Below are 17618 nucleotides of genomic sequence, written 5' to 3' on the forward strand. Positions count from 1 at the left end.
TCAGTGAGGAAAGTATATTTCATTAAGTGACTCAGAATCCTAGCTTTCCTATTCAAATATACAGTAGATAGATAGATAGATAGATAGATAGATAGATAGATAGATAGATAGATAGATAGATAGATAGATAAGATAGATCAGAAATTGAGAGATATAGATATATTTTTAAATATATGAATGTATATCCATGCAAATATAAGCATAACTTGGTATATGTATGAGGTCATACACACAAGTCAAATCTAATATTTGTTGCAGAGCAATTGTCCTTTAAACAAGGTAGAAGCAGTGATGAAATCAGCACTGCTGGCTCAGAGGTGGTATTCAGCAGGTTCTGACCAGTTCTGGAGAACTGGTAGCGGAAATTTGGAGTAGTTTGGAGAACTGGCAAATACCACCTCTGACTGGAGATTTTACAGTATCCTTCCCCTGCCACGCCTACCAAGCCACACCCACAGAACCGGTAGTAAAAAAATTTGAATGCCACCACTGTGCTGGCTACTGCAGAGCAGATGCTGCTTTCCAACCTGCCTTAACAATTCCTATTCTTGCAGAGAGAAAAAAGAAAGAAAGAAAGAAATTGTGGCTAGAACTGGGTGCCCTGCCAGACATGGAAAAGAAAGACAAAGGACTGCAGGAAACAATGAAATTAAGCTGCCTTTCAGCTGTCTTACTAAGAGTGAAGAATGTGTTGGCATGTCTACAGACAAGGCAGCCTCAGCTTCTGCACTCCTGTTGGCCTCTCATTGCTAATCATTCATGTCTGCATTTTCATGACAGGTCACAACATACAGGAGCTACTGTATATAGCTCTGGGGAATGATTTTCTAAGTCGGCAATGTTTTTCTAAAGACAGTCATAGCCACCAAACAGGAGTCCGTGGACTGAAGAATTTTGATGAGTTTTTCTTTTCAATGGGTGCTGCTTACAGAGAACATTTTGCCTAGAATTTATCTAGCCCTCTGTTCTGAAAAGTACGTGACTTGGTGTCCTTAATTTTAAAAGGAATAAGCCAAACAGAGGTTGCCTCTCTGCACAAAGGTTTAATGAGTTTTGCATGGGCTAGCAATTACAACTTTCAGAAAACTTCTTCAGATACAGTTTCTGGTTGGCAAGTGGTCACATCTGCTTGGTGAAAATTATGATGAATAGAAAGGTAAGTAGCTAAAAATAGGACTTGGTCAGTAATGTTCGAGCATCTCAAATGAAATCAGATATTGTTACAGGAATCAACATTATTTGGTGACCCTTGCCTGGATGGGTGGGGGAGACTTTTTGGATCCTTTGAAACTTCTGCACATGCCTAGTTTGGGTAATGAAACATCCGAAAGAAAACAACCAAGCTCAGAGAGCACCAAGGACCCATATTTTTGTATGTTGTATGTGCATGTATTTACACTAATCTCGATACCTCTCACAGCTTGAGACAATGTACAGAATAAATATAAACCAAAATAACACATGTTAACTAATAAGATCCAGGTGTGCCATCTTTTCCCAACCCCTTCAGAGTAGGGTGGTTTCTATAGCTTTGCAAAATGCAAGCAAGGTGTGTGGTTCCTAATTTTTCCCACCACAAGAAGCTAGTGATGTAGGTTGCGTAAAGAAAAATGGCCTAGCCCAAAATCACTCAGTAAGCTTCCATAGAGGAAGACGGACTACTAGAGAACCTATGTCACCCATTCCTAGATCAATACCGCAACAACTACTCCACTCTACAATGGCTGTCTGTACCATGATAGTGAAGGTATTAAGAGAAGATGGATCATGAGATGGAATCCATTGGAGCATAGGAAAAGACAAACAGTAAAATGGCTGCTACATTTTACTGGATAAGGACATTTTGCCCTCACAGACAGCTTGAAAAAGATTACTTGAACAACCACATATGTTGATTTGTCTTTCCTCCTTCCCTCATGGAAACCTTGCTGGCATAAAATGGGCACAGAAATCTTACCTCAGATGGCACATGCATAAAAGGCAAGTATGGGCCAGAGTGGAGTGGGTAATTCATATGGATTGTGATTCATTTCCCCAATATATGTACTGAAGTTGAATCATATGCTGATATCCGGAATTTTTTCATGCAAAGCAATTCATGCTTTAAAAAAAATGCATTCCAAATGTGTGCATTAGGTGAACGCATACACACACAAAATCTTCTGTTAGTAGCAAATGTTTGTAAAATGCAATTATTGGGAGAAATACAGCCAAGCAGAACATGTTATTAAAAGCTGTGTGCTGAATCTCTATACTGGGGAAAACCTGTCACAAATCAGTTAAATGAGAAAGAAAACAAAAGAATGCCAGATTTGTTCATTTCTTGAGGAAGGTGCTTTTACATAGTGAGAGAGTTACTGCTGAGCTTTTATATCATTTTTATTATCACTAATTTTAGGCTAATATGAGCTCAGAAAATACAGTAAAAAGGAACAAGGTTACAAACCATCTTAGAGCTCTAAAGACTAACATTAAAATGTAAGGATCTATCTATAGCTAGCAAAAGTTATCAATTTTGCTGAAGAAATTATGCAAGACTCCAGCAAAAGTAAAATCATAATTAATTTTTTTAAGTGTTTGCTCATAGCTCTTAGAGCAGGGCTGTCAAACTCCAGGCCCGGGGGAAAAAAGTCCCGATACATCACATGACGCTGCCATGACGCCGCAAGTTTGACAACTCTGACTTATGCCAATATCATATTTCAGGTTTTTTCTTCTTTTTAATAAATTTACAGACATTTCTAAAATTCTGTTTGCACTTTGTCATTATGGGTACTGAATGTAGGTTAATGAGAAAAATAATGAATTTCAACAACTATAGAATCAGGCTGCAGCATAACAAAATTGACAAAAGTGAAGGGGGTCTGAATACTTTCTGAATGCACTGTAATATCTGGACTTCTTCTTGCTTCTTATTCCTATGGAATACACCCCCCCTCTCCTGGGAATCCATCTCATCACTACATTCCATCACAATTATAATATCCCACTTTTGGTGAGGGAAGGTGTCAGTGTTTCCCAACCCTTCAGTTCTTGTTTTCATTTGACATCCATAGAATTCTTTTGTGACATTTGCAAGCTGATGCTTTCTCTTCTAAGTTCTAATGTGCCTTGGGATCTAAACAAAACAAAACAAATAGGATTTGGCTGTATGTAGAACAATCCAAGATCCACAGGAACAATATATTTTTAAGTGAACCACATTTGTATAAAGTTGCATTATAAAAACAGGGATAATAAAAGCTCTAAGGTTTTTTTAAAAATTATTATTATTATTTTTCAGCCTTGCTAGGGAATCCACCATGACCATGAATGTAAGGCCTTTTTTGGGCCAAAATGCATAGAGTGCTGGATTGGGTTTTAAAGCAGCCTCACGCTAAATCGAAATGCACTCATGTGTATGGTCTCTCAAAAGATTTGTGAGAAGCACGCCTAGCCAAAACAAGCTTTCAAAACAATGTGATTCAACATGGAAGTTATAAAACAGGTTTAATCTTTTCTGCTGAGATTTAATGTGACATGCTAATGTTGAAATATTATGATCGGCTAAGCACTCGGTGTAAAATGTTGTTTAAAGCAGCTGCAACTGTTTGTTTTAAAAGATTATGTTCAAAATTAAAAGGAATTCCATTTCGGGAACATAATGTGAGCTGCTTGTAAAATTCCTTGGTTTTGGGCTTTTGCTAATTTTTCAGAGCAAACCATCTGACTATGACATTTAATTTTGGTAAATACAATTAAGGATAGTAACACAAATCAAAATGAAGGAGGGGAGTAATCAGTAAGCCAAGGAAGATTAGGTTGTAGTGTTGATCCAACAGCAAATGAACATGCTTCTTAGCTTGGATTTTCTGTTTGGTTTGCATCCCAGATCATTCATCTTGGGCCATTCTTGGAAACAGATTTCAGGGCGGGATTTGGGGTGACAGGTAAAGCCCCTTTTATATAAGCTTTTCCCTGTGGTTACAACAGTATAAGAAGTCTTTGTTTCAGTCTGAATAACTGAGTTTTATTATTACAATGTCTATTATTATCCTCCCTCCAAACAGGCAGGTTGTCTCAATGATGTTGAAATGTCTAATGCAGCTCACAGCCACATACACGGCTGCTGTGTAGCTCACACCTCAGTAAACATTTTAAAAATACCTTTCATGTATAAAATATTAGTATTTTCTAGCAGTTTAGAATGTAAAGTTTGGAAGGATTTGAGATCATTTTGTAACGGTGTTTGGGGATGATCTCGGGAGACAAGAGGAAGAGACTCAGACTAGACCACAGTCAACACTCAGATGACCAACAGCCGAGTCTGCAGAAGGAAAGGTAGTGGTGGTGTGTGTGTCTGTGTGTGTCTGTGTGTGTGTGATGGCAAATATCTCAAAAGGCACCCTCCCTGATTTTTTGGACTGTAAAGATGAGGGGTGGGGGAAATGAGAGGTCTTTAAGGGGGTGTGCATAAGCGCACCAGCATGCCTACTGTCCCTGTCCTACTGTCCCCTTTTATTCGTACTCATTTATTATGTATATACTTATACCTGTTTATACTTATACATTTATATGTTATGTTCATTCTTAGGCTTTTTTTCTCATATGTGCTTGACAAACTAAAAATAAAATTAAATAAATACCGTGTTGCGGCGTATAAGGCGACTTTTTGCCCTGAAAAGATGCCTCCAATTGGGGGAGTGTCTTATATGCCGGGTCGTCGTCATCGCGGCGGCAAATAGTAATTGGGAAGCACATCGCGGCTGCCCGCGGCTGAGGCACTTTTTAGCATCGTGGAAAGCGAATCCCGTGAAGCCGAAAGGAGCAGCCAGCCTTCTCCCAGCTCCCAGGAAGCGAGGCTCGCACCGCCCGAGCTCCGCTGAGGTATCCGGCTGGGGCTGTCAGGAGTTGTTACCGCTGGCGCGGCTCAGCGCGGCTCCAGTCCGCGCTGCCTCGGGAAGGGAAAGGCAAAACCAGGAGCCGCTGCTGCCATTGCAAGCGCCGCCGGCTCTTCCTTTTTGCCTTTCCTTCCCGAGGCAACGCGGACTGGAGCCGCGCGGAGCCGTGCCAGCGGTAGCAACTCCTGACAGCCCCAGCCGGATACCTCAGCGGAGCCCGGGCGGTGCGAGCCTCATTTCCTTGGGAGCTGGGAGAAGGCTGGCTGCTCCTTTCAGCTTCATGGGATTCGTTCCACGGTAGACAAAAGTGCCTCAAAAAAAAAAAAAAGTGCAAAAGTGGAAGGCATGCGGAAGAGGGGCGAGTATATAACAAACTATATTTTGAGTGGAAATGTTGGGGGTCGTCTTATACGCCGGGTCGTCTTATACACCGGCATATACGGTAAATAAAAATAAATTTCTAGACTGGCCAGAATCTGTTAATGCAACTTTGCAATCTTCTGGTATGGGCTACCTTGCAAGGCTGAGAAATGTATTACTTGCTTTCTTCGCATTAGGAAAACTTTTTCTTTCTTCCTTTTTTTAAAAAAAATCCATAGAAATAGAACCGGACAATAATAATGACCATACACCACAACACTGATTTAGACGCTAGCTTTTTGGGAGAGGTACAGAATAGTTAGAAATGTTCCTGTCCATTCCAAGTTGCATTTTTTATTTTATTTTACTGAGGCCCACATTTTACTGCTTATGATTTGACAAGGGGTGCTAAGGAAAGGCCAAAGTAGGAGACCTTACACGGTTTCCAATAAAGGATAATATTTGTAGTTCAGGTTTGAAATCAGGGGGCTACAACTGATGATGTTCCCTAGTTTGGGTAATGAAGCATCTGCAGGAAAACAACCAAGCTCAGAAAGCATCAAGGATCCCTCGTGGTTTCCAATAACAGGTTTATTCCTGTATGCTTTCTTTGGATGGTTGCTTCAAAACGAAGTTGGGGCCTGTAATTCAATAAAATAGAAGCATATGCTCTAACAAAATTGAGAGGTAAGATATTCACAAGCTTAATTCTCAGAATAGTCTCCTACCTCAACATCCTCCACTTCTGTTATGAAAACAATGTCCAGAACTCTCTTTTTTATATGATTATTTAATCTCAATATGTAAATGTCTGCAATCAGAGATGCCTTGTACCTTTTCCAACAGATTTATTTCATATTCCTTTGATAAATAAGATAAATTATTTATCTTATTTACCTCCCCATGCATGCCCCCCCTAAGCATGCGCACATCTCCCCCTGCACATGCGTGGCAGATACCCAACAATCAGCTGGCTGGCGGGGGGTGTATGTGCATGCGCAGTGGGGTTCTTCCGGATGACCTCTTGCATGCCAACCGAAATGGCTCTGCATGCCACTTCTGGCATGTATGCCATAGGTTCGCCATCACGGTCATATAGTAATACAGCCTAGTTGAAAATTACAGACCAATCTCCTTATGCTGTGTAACCTGTAAAGTCATGGAATCAATTATTAACCAATCCATTATCCTCCACTTAGAGACAAACAACCTACTCTCCAATAAACAATTTGGTTTCAGAAAAAAACTATCCTGTAATCTGCAACTCTTACACTGCAAAAACATATGGACTATACAACTTGATCAGGGCAAAACAATAGACGCAATCTACATAGACTTCTGTAAAGCCTTTGATTCAGTGGTACACGACAAACTATTCCTAAAAATAAAATCTTATGGTATCTCTGGACAACTGCATAACTGGATAGAAGCATTCCTGTCAAACAGACAACAAATGGTCAAAATTGGGAGCGTCCTATCAAATTCTGTACCTGTCAATAGTGGTGTCCCCCAAGGCAGTGTTCTAGGACCAACTCTCTTCATATTCTACATAAATGACCTCTGTGATCATATTAAGAGCAACTGCGTTCTCTTCGCTGATGATGTAAAGCTGTTCAATACCACAGACAATACGACTACCCTTCAAAAAGATCTTGACTATGTATCAGAATGGTCAAACAAATGGCTTCAAATCTCAACAAATAAATGCTCTGTCTTACATATTGGCAAAAAAAAATCAGAAAATAAAATACAAGCTGAATAGTCAAGACCTTGTTGATGATCCAAGCTCAGTAAAGGACCTTGGAATACTCATCTCTAATGATCTAAGTGCTAGAGCCCACTGTAACTACATAGCCAAAAAGGCATTTAGAGTTGTTAACCTAATCCTCCGTAGCTTTTTGTCTGGTAATATCACACCACTAACTAGAGCATACAAAACATTTGCTAGACCAATACTTGAATACAGCTCATCAGTCTGGAACCCACATTACGTATCTGATATTAGCACAGTTGAGAAAGTCCAGAAATATTTCACAAGAAGAGTTCTCCACTCCTCTAGAATACCTTATGCCACCAGACTTGAAATTCTAGACTTAGGAAACTTTGAATTACGCCGTCATCGGTCTGATCTAAGTATGGTGTATAAAATTATACATTGCAATGACTTACCTGTCAATGAATACTTCAGCTTCAACCATAACAACACAAGAGCACACAATAGATACAAACTCAAGGTTAATCGCACCAAACTTGATTGCAGGAAATACAACTTCGGCAACACAGTGGTCAATGTCTGGAATACTCTATCTGACTCTGTGGTTTCTTCCCCAGACCCAAAAACTTTAACCTTAGACTGTCTACTATTGACCTCACCCCTTTCCTAAGAGGTCTGTAGGGGGCGTGCATAAGCACACCAATGTGCCTACCGTCCCTGTCCTATTGTTTCTTTTATTTTTCTTATATGTACCCATTTTATGTATTTATAACTATATATATACTTATACCTATTATCTTGTAAGCGACTGACAAATCAATATATATATATATATATATATATATATATATATATATATATATATATATATATAAAATCTGTTTTATTAATTTCATTAGGGTAGCAAAACAGGTAGTTGGGATGCCACAGTTGTGAACTGCCACAATAATCAACTTTGCTGTTCTTCCTAATTAGATCCTTTTCATGGACTGAAACATCTCGCCCAATGTATCCCATCTTGTTATCCAAAACCAAAATTTGTTGCTTGTATCCTAACAATTTTTATTGACTGTTTCCTAGCATGATTTGATTGCTTATTGTACCCTATGACTATTATTAAGTGTTGTACCTCATGATTCTTGACTCTTAATGAATGTATCTTTTCTTTTCTTTACACTGAGAGCATATGCACCAAGACAAATTCCTTGTGTGTCCAATCACACTTGACCAGTAAGGAATTCTATTCTATTCTTTTATAAGAAATGCCTCAGAATTCTTTGGTCCTCCTGAAAACACTTTCTGGTGGTGTGTCAGCATTAATACACCTAGCCTCAATTCAGAGTCTATTCTAAGCCAGAGAAACCTCCTGAGAAACACTAGGAAAAGAAAAGGTACAGTTGTCATCTTGTAACGTATTATCTTCATGAAAAAAAGATGTGTGGGAATATTGCATTATTGATGGACTTGGACTTTCCTGCACTCTTCAGTTATGAGGACAAACGGATAATTCCACAGCTGCAAACCTTCTCAAGGAATAATAAAGCGTGACAATCAATGAATGCAAAAATATATGCTCTCCTAAGGGAGGGGTGAATTTTGAGTTTTTAGATAATAAAACAAGGGGAAAGTGCTATCATCTTGATTATATATACTGCACATAACCCAGATTTTTTTCTTAGCAGCGGTGATATCCATTGTCATCTCACTGAAGTATTTTAAATATCATTATATAACAGAATAAGAGAACACCCTAATTGCCATTGATCTGTTTTGCATTAATTTTTAACATAAACAACACAAAGGAATTCAGATCGTTATCAAAATCAAGACATGACCACAGGGAAAAACTCTCTCCCCCCGCCCCCTTGAGAATTGCAACTGAGCATTTATGTGAATTTTACCATTTAATCATATTGTGCATAGGTCAGAGGGACTTTCATGAGTTTTTAATTTTTATTTTAAAGTTGACATTTGACTCCAAATTTTATTGAAACTCTCTAATTAGTGGACCATTCAATTTTCTTTCCTATGTCATTTTCCCAATTTAAATGCTACTTTTTCCCTTTCTCAAAGCTGCTTTTAACTGTAGGGGTACATACAAAGAGAGAAAATGGCAATTTTAAAATTATTAAAAAACTTTTATCTACTAGCACTTCTTGACTTTCAAAAATTGACTAATTTTTTTCTTTCTTTCCTGCAGGAGTACATGGACTCAAATAAATACATAGATTACTTGCTAAATCAACTGGAACAACAGCGCTGGAAGTTGTGGAAGTAGGTAGATTTAGAATATAAATCAGTAATATGTCTTATTCCTATTTAATCAGTAGTAAGAATATCTTATCAAATTTGACATTAAGAACAGTAGTAAGAATATTATGAACATATATAGGAAGGACTTCATTTGTTGACACCAAATTTGACATTAAGAGCAGTAGTAAGAATATCTTACTACTGCTCTTAATGTCAAATTTGGTGTCAACAAATGAAGTCCTTCCTATATATGTTCATAATATTGAATATAGTTTCATGAACACCTAAGATCAACCCGATATTTGTTGTTTGATGTTGCAAAAATGACGTTTTCTTTTCAGTATAAATTAATGAAACTAAATAGAGGAGGTTACCAAATTGGGAATTATATTATCAGGCTACAGTACTCACTTGGGTGAATGAATAGATTGTACTGAAGAACAGAAGGTTATTGACTTTGGAGGGACATGATTTGCAATTGGGCTGGCATGCTTTCTTGTGGTATGGGAAAAACAAAATACATGGTTACTTTCAAAGGCATTATATTAGGAATGCATTACTGCTAGTGTGAGAGAAAATCAGAGAACAATATTATTTGAGGATACCAGTTTGGCTTTCAACAATGGAAGCATTGGTTCATCCAAATGTCATTAACATAGAAAATATTGTTAGCTATAAAGACATTTTGAATAAGAAGGGGGAGCTCAAAAATAAACAAGAATTGAGTAATCAAGGGATTGATATGACATGGTATTCACAAGTGCAAATACATTCTAGATATGAGAAAAATGCAAAAGTATATGGTTTTTATAAAGAATTAACAGAACTAGACAAGATACTAATAAGAGCAGAAGAAAAATTGATTTTAAAAAACGTATAGTTACCTACTATACATTAAATTGGAGGATGAACAAATAAAGAAAACAATGATAGCATGGGGAAAAATGGTTATACAATTGAATTAGACAAATGGCAAAAATTGTGGGATAGGAACTATAAATTAACAATGTCAACTGCTTACAAAGAAAATTTGTATAAGATGTTTTATAGGTGGCATTTTGCACCAGCGAGGTTCGCAAAGTTGTTTACAGATAAATCGGCTAAATGCTGGAAATGCCACCAGATACCTGGGTCATATTATCATATGTGGTGGACTTGCCCAAAAGCAAAAAAATATTGGACAAAAATACATATGTGGTTGGAAAAAATGATAAAGCATATTGATTTAAAACCAGAAATATTTCTATTGGGGATTCTACCTGAAAAATATAGTAAGGAAAATGCATATTTATTTATTCATATATTAACTGCTGCTAGAATTGTACTTGCACAAAGTTGGAACAGTGAAGAGATATCTACAGATGAGAATGAGATTAGGAAAATACTAGAATGTGCAGAAATGAACAGATTAACGTTGGCAATTAAGGAGAAAGAGCAAACAGAAAACTATATGATATGCAATCTATTTTATCAATGGTTAAATAGCAAAAATGGAAGTCAGAAACAGGGAAACAAAATAAAGAAGATATGTTAGAAGAGATAAGTAAATATTATGATTAGTATGTTGAATATTACTATTTTAATATTGTAGAATTAATATGTGGAATGTTACTATTTTAATATTGTAGAATTAATATAAATGTAAGAAATGATGTTGCACATTTTGATTATTGTTAACAAAGATATTTGTACCCAGACAACACACTGTTCAACTGAAGATGGAAATATTATATTAAAAATAAAAAATTAATAAAACAAAAATTAATGAAACTAAATTTATCACTCATTAAAACAATACTATAAAAATAATGTAAACACATTACCAGATAGATTCCTGCTTTGTACATTATACTGGTAGGATTCATGTTTCTACTATATACGTTAGGATTTTAAAAATCTGCTATACTTTATTCAGAAAAAAAATCACTGATATCCAAAAATATTATACAATTTTTTTCCTTTGAAATTCTAGTTTGCAAATGTTCATTAAATGGAATATGTTTATATTATTTATTATTTTAGCAGCTTTTAAGATATTTGTGTATAAAATTAACTAAAATGTAAGGAACAGATGAATCACATGCATTAAATTGTTTTCTCTTTGTGTATGTATAGTTTTAGCTAAGACTGCAATCTGCAGATGAATTCTTCTCAGGCAGATGGATCTAAGTTTATTTTGTCTCAGGGATTGAAATGTGGACTGGAACACTTAAAATTTAGATGCTGTAATTGTGTGTACTGTTGAATGGATTAATGTATGGAACTGCGTGTTGACTTTACTTCCTTTTAGAACTGTAGCTATCCAACTTTGTATCATTGCAGAAATGAAAATCATTCTCAAAGTAATATCTGAAATGAACAGCTTATATCAAGACTCAGAAATCCCACATTTGCTTCTGGCCATATATTTTTTATTTATCCTTTTAAGGGCAAAGGCTTTACAAACATAAATATTAAATCAGCAAAGTAATATTTTCAGTGTAATCCTGTATATTCCTATGCAAAAGTAAGTCCTGTGAGCTCAGTAGGCCTTCTCAAGAATTAGAAATAGAATAGAATAGAATTATTTATTGGCCAAGTGTGATTGGACATGCGTGGAATTTGTCTTTGGTGCATATGCTCTCAGTGTACATAAGAAGAAAGGATACATTTGTCAAGAATCATAAGCTACAACACTTAATGATAGTCATAGGGTACTAGTAATATATTTCTATACACCTCTACACATGTATGTATAGAATATATGTATAATTTTATGTATAAAACATAAAATTATAGACTTGCAGGCTTAGAGTGCAATATTAAATGTATTTCTTTATAAGACTCTTTATATTCATTTAAGCTTACTGTTGGCTATATAATTATAGAACTGGATCCTTTTAGGGCAGTCTTCTGCTGATCTTCTCAGATCTAATCCAATTAAGTACAGTGTTTTCTTATTCCCAGCTAAATGTGTTAGCTTTAATCTTATATTTTCTATTCTCGTACATTTTCTATTCTCTGTTCTTAAACTTTAAAGTCAAAAGTAAAATGCTTTCCTATGCTTCCAATGGGGGAAAAGAACACCAACAATGTTGTATCTGATTCAGTGTGATGCATTTCCTGTTCTTAACAATATATGTTAAAACTGTGACCCATATAAAGGATTTAGCAAAATTATAAAAACAAGTCTAAAGACTGTAGAATGAGATGAAGTAAATCCAAAGCAGATAATAAGGGAAGATGATTAACAGGCAGAGCACTGCATATGTTTAGATCAGTGGTTCCCAACCTTTTTTTCGCCCCGCACCCCTAAAGAAATTTCACTCGAACCTCGCACCCCCTGAAATTTAGACTTTAGGAACTACTGAATGTGTTAAATATATGGTAGGATTGAATCTTTTCAGCTATGTATGTGACGGCCACTAAATAATGATACTTAACTCTAAAATGAAAACAAAGTTAATCCATTGCATAATAAATAAAAATGCCAACATATAGCCAATATCCTATTATTTACCTGGACTTTTCTCGCACCCCCTGGAATATCGTCTCGCACCCCCAGGGGATGCGAGCACCCCAGGTTGGGAACCCCTGGTTTAGATGCTGAAAATTGGAATGTAAAAAAAAAAAAGCAGCTAAAGAGATCCCACAAAATCTTGGATAATTATTTAATCCAATAAGAGGTGCCTTGGACTATTCTACTCAGCCTCCGTTTGCTGTAGACAATCTTGCTACATTCCTTCTCAAACCCTATTAAGTTACTAGCTTTGCACGAGATGCTTCTGACAGACACAAGTTTCACAGATGGAGCCTCGTTTTTGTCTAACTATGACCTCTAATTTGAAGTTTCTGCTTGCTAAACTTGATCTTAATTTCAGGGCCCCTTAATCCAGTACTTCTTAACTATTAATTCCATTGATTCAGCACCTTGTGACTTGAAAGATTAGTTGCTATGATTAAAATACACAATTGGGTACATATTTGTACACAAATATGTCTGTCTGTCTGACTATACATCTTACAAGAAATAAAGGGGGAAAACATTTAGGTACTTACTCTGCAAACAAATGAAGAGAACACGCATATTTGTGTTGCGGTGAATGATTTAATGAATGATAATGAAGAAATGGGTAGGGAGAGATAAATAATACTAGTCAGATAAATGTCTATGGAGATTCTAAATCATCCAGGTCATGGTTGTCCCAAAGGTGCTTTTTCAAGAGGCAACTGGACTTTCTTGTTTTTCTTTGAAGACATTTTACTTCTCATCCAAGAAGTGAAATGTCTTCAAAGAAAAACCAGAAAGTCCAGTTGCCTCTTGAAAAAGCACCTTTGGGATAGTCAGATAAATATTATTTTTCATATATTTTCACATTAAAGCAAACTTTACTTATTTTAAATCTGTTTTATCAGAAACAGATAAAAGTTGCATTTAGATAATTTGAGTCCAGTATCCACTGAAGAAAACCATTGCTTATGCAATTGAAAAAAGATGAACTCATCTCTAGGTTGGTTGTTATTTAGACAAGTAGTTCAACACCAAATCCTCTAAATGTTGCAAGTAATCTCAAAAAATTTGAAGAAGAAATCCTGGCTACTCCTGTGGATATATAAAGTGATTCTCTCTATGAACTATCAGTGGATTATCAAGTGCAAATGCTTTCATTTGCAATGGATGCTGTAATCTTAAAATGTGTTCTATTAGATCTCTGCCAAGACTTAGATTTAGAAGACTTAAAATAACTTTATTGTCACTTTAAATGTACACTAATTGGCATACATTAAAATGAAATTTCATTGCATACAACTCTCAAAAGGTCACCACCTCCAATATATATTACATAAACAGGACAAAATAAATAAAAAAAATATGCATATACCCACGTATATTATATGACACAGAGAAACAACACAGTCTAGTTTGGATGTATACATGTATATGGAGAGAAAAATAAATCTTGTGAGTTTACCAGATGGATGGCATAGGGAACAAAGCTTCTGGTAGTCCTGCTAGAAATACTTTGAAACCTCCTCTCAGAGGGGAACAACAGAAACAGGCCGTGAAGTAGGGTCGCTAACAATGCTTTGAGCTCTAAGTACATAGCAATTATAAGCAGTATCTTGAACAACAGGAAATGACTTCCTATAATCTTCTTGGCTGTCCTTACCACTCTCTGTATGGACTTTCTATCTGAGGCACTGCTACCAGCAAACCAAACAGTGATGCAGTTTGTTAAAACATTCTCAACCGTGCCTCTGTAAAAAGTGGCCAGGACAGAAAGAGAAAGATGTGCTCTCCTCATCCGATGCAGGAAATGAGAGGGGATGAACTAAGAGAGGAGATGAACTAAGCCATGCAGTTTCAGAAGAGCTCTGACTCGCTGCTAGGACCTTAGCAGAGGTGGTATTCAGCAGATTCTGACCAGTTCTGGAGTACCGGTAGTGGAAATTTTGAGTAGTTCGGAGAACCGGCAAATACCACCTCTGACTGGAGATTTTACAGTATCCTTCCCCCTGCCACACCCACATAACCGGTAGTAAAAAAATTTGAATCCCACCACTGGTCCTAAGCATGAAAGGGGACACAGGTAGACATTCATTGTTTCTAGCATTCCAATGAAACACTCTGCTCACCACCATTTATGACAGCTATCCAACCGATGTAAACGTTGCATACAACAGGATGGGTGGGGAAAAGTGGTATACAAAGGTAATATCTGTTACTCTAAATAATGCTTTATACCCTGTTTCTCCAACAATACGGCCTCCCCCAATAGGAAGTCCCAGCATGTTTTATAGGCATGAAATGAAATTAAGTCCCTCCCCCCAAATTAAGGCCTATATTAAAACATGCGAAATGGTGAGGAATGGTGGGGGGGCTTGCCGTTAGGAAGTACTTTTGTTGCACGCCCGGATATGGTGATACCTGCATTGACCCCGATACGAAGTACCCCACCAACGCCGAGGTCAACATCCAAGCCGTCACCGCCTGCCCACCCAAAGATGCAAGGGGGGGAATTAAGTCACCCCCGAAAAGACAGCCTAGCCATTTTTTCAGGGCTCAAAAAAATAAAGACCCGGCCTTATTATATGAGAAACACAGTATCAACATGTGGAATCTAGATTTACACAATTTTATAATTAGTTCAAAATATAAGGAAGAAAAATGAGATGTTATAATATAGACTTTTTTTACTCTTAAGGTCAAGATTATACTGCTTATATAAAGATAAATATATAAAGAGAAAACTTATTTCCACATACATTTGTTGCTTTATCTTCCAGATCATTTTCTATTTATCTATTTCTACCAACATCCAAAACTTAAACAGCCTTTAATTTCAATTCCTATGATAGTATAAATAATATAAACAATAGAATTTTGTTGTTAATATTTATGTGCCAGTTAATATTTGCCTATCTCACTTAATTCTTTTTTTTAAAGTTATCTCTCCAAATACTGAAGCAAAACCTTGGGATACTGGCAAGTTTCTGAGGCATTCTTCTTTTTTTGAAGGCCAGTCTGATAAGTAGAAGACCATGGGAATAACTGATGCTGTCCAAGGGCAACACTAGATTGTCTATAGTCAGACAGATGTCCTAATAAATCAGGATAGACCACTTTCTCAGACTTCATTATGCCTTTGATTTGTGGTCGCCACAATTTAACGTATTGGGTCATTGGATGCTGAACCTGACATTGAACGATAGCCTCCAGTTTACTCTAGCTAGCTAATAAAAGAGACAGACACAAATTTTGAACATTTAACTCCTTCAGCATTACTCACAGTCCAGGCTGATTTATAGCAACCAAGCTGAGAGGGAGACAGAAAGGAGACTAAACGTGATGTCATGCTGCTTATACAGAATGCCTATCATAACACACGTAGAGCAGTTTGCAAGAACATGTGGACAAGGAGTTTTCATCTCTTTCTCATTTCACAGAGCCTGATACATTTTGCTTTCTTCATGTGGCACAGCCATCTGTTCTGGAGCATGCAAATTTATTGCTACTATCTCATTTCCTTGGGAATACTTAGGCTTAGCTCATGTTTCATAACATTTTGCAAAAATAGATCAAGAACTTGCATTCCTGATTTATTTTGCACCTCAGTATTTTGTTACTATCGCAGAAGATAAAACGATCTGTTCAAATCCAACTTTTTAAGACTTTTAGTATCTTTTCCTTTGCTTTTTATATGCTTTATATTAAAATACTATCAACATAGCATTAAAATAGTGTTTTAAACCTAGATTTAGATCATTTTGAAATATGATCCACTTCCAGCTTTTCTGTATGTGTGTTTCTTTCTTACATGCTTTGGAAAATTTGATGCTAATTTTGCTGTATTAGAAATTATTTTCCTCTGTAAGCATGTCAAGCCTAATATTAATTCTATTCAACTTCTCTATAATAATATTCAATGACATTTTTAAAATCTCTGATACGAAGTAATCAACTAAGTTAGAGGAAGCATTTCTGAATATTTAACTAAATAAATAAAATAATGCAACAAGTAATATTTGTTCCATAGTTAGTGAAAAGTTTGGTCAAACAAGAAATTTAAAAGCTTATTGATCAACTATTAATTTGCATTTATTTTATTACAAACATGTAGCACACCATCAGTTCCTGTAATAGAATTGATTCTTGTAAATTAATAGAACAGTTTGCATTTATTTATCAGAACTGTTTATCTACATAGCTGAGGAAAGTGGATGGATTATACTGAAGCGACAATCAGAGACAGGAACTAAACTCTAGTGACTTAGACTTTGAGAAAGATTAAGTAGAAATCAGTGATGGGAGAGCTACAAAAGAAATTAAAAAAGAAATAAAGGCTTAGCCTGGTGGATGTTCTTCGAGTCTTTCAGCATCTTCTTCCATACTTTTATATAGCTGATATTAAAACCTAGCATTAAAGTATATCATTTTAAAGTATATTATTTTAAACTCAGATTTAGAAAATTTGGAGATATAATACTGCTCTTAAGTCAGTTCAGTACCACAAAACGTGTGATTATGACATAGATTCTGAATAGGCAGATTTATTTCAAGGAAAAAAGGATTTATACTGCAGAATTTTGGAAACTGAATATATGTAACTTGGTTCTCATTAACAAATGTGTCAAAGTTTCTGTGTGCTTCCTTTGCATTTGATCCTCTTTCTGCTTCTTGGCTTCATGGGGAGGATGCTAATCATTTGATGCCATAAAAATGTCCTGTCTGTTCTTGTTCCTCAATATTTTCAAAATGTCCATTTTCCTTATGAGGCTCTGGGAATTCCATCGCATTAAAGCCTGGAACCTCAGCAATTCAGACAGAAATGTTTATTTTGCAAAGAGATGGTAAACTCTTTCCTACCCACCTACAGTTTCATTTACAGACACCAAGTGTCCTCACCTTCTCTACTGCCAGTGATTCAAAG

The 17618-nt window shown here is 36.3% G+C and overlaps 1 protein-coding gene across 3 annotated transcripts in view; it reads left to right on the forward strand.

Annotated features, from left to right (window-relative positions):
• Positions 1-17618, forward strand: part of NCKAP5 (NCK associated protein 5) — a 711275-nt gene that overhangs the window by 214764 nt on the left and 478893 nt on the right. For all 3 annotated transcript variants that reach the window (XM_087950139.1, XM_087950137.1, XM_087950138.1), the window contains exon 3: positions 9155-9228. In XM_087950139.1, the coding sequence (XP_087806265.1) occupies positions 9155-9228 (74 nt within the window). The remainder of the gene's footprint in view (positions 1-9154; positions 9229-17618) is intronic.

This window comes from Notechis scutatus, chromosome 1 (genome assembly GCF_049901735.1).
Source record: "Notechis scutatus isolate UNSWTSFEM ecotype Mainland chromosome 1, rNotScu1.2, whole genome shotgun sequence".
Lineage (NCBI taxonomy): Eukaryota > Metazoa > Chordata > Lepidosauria > Squamata > Elapidae > Notechis > Notechis scutatus.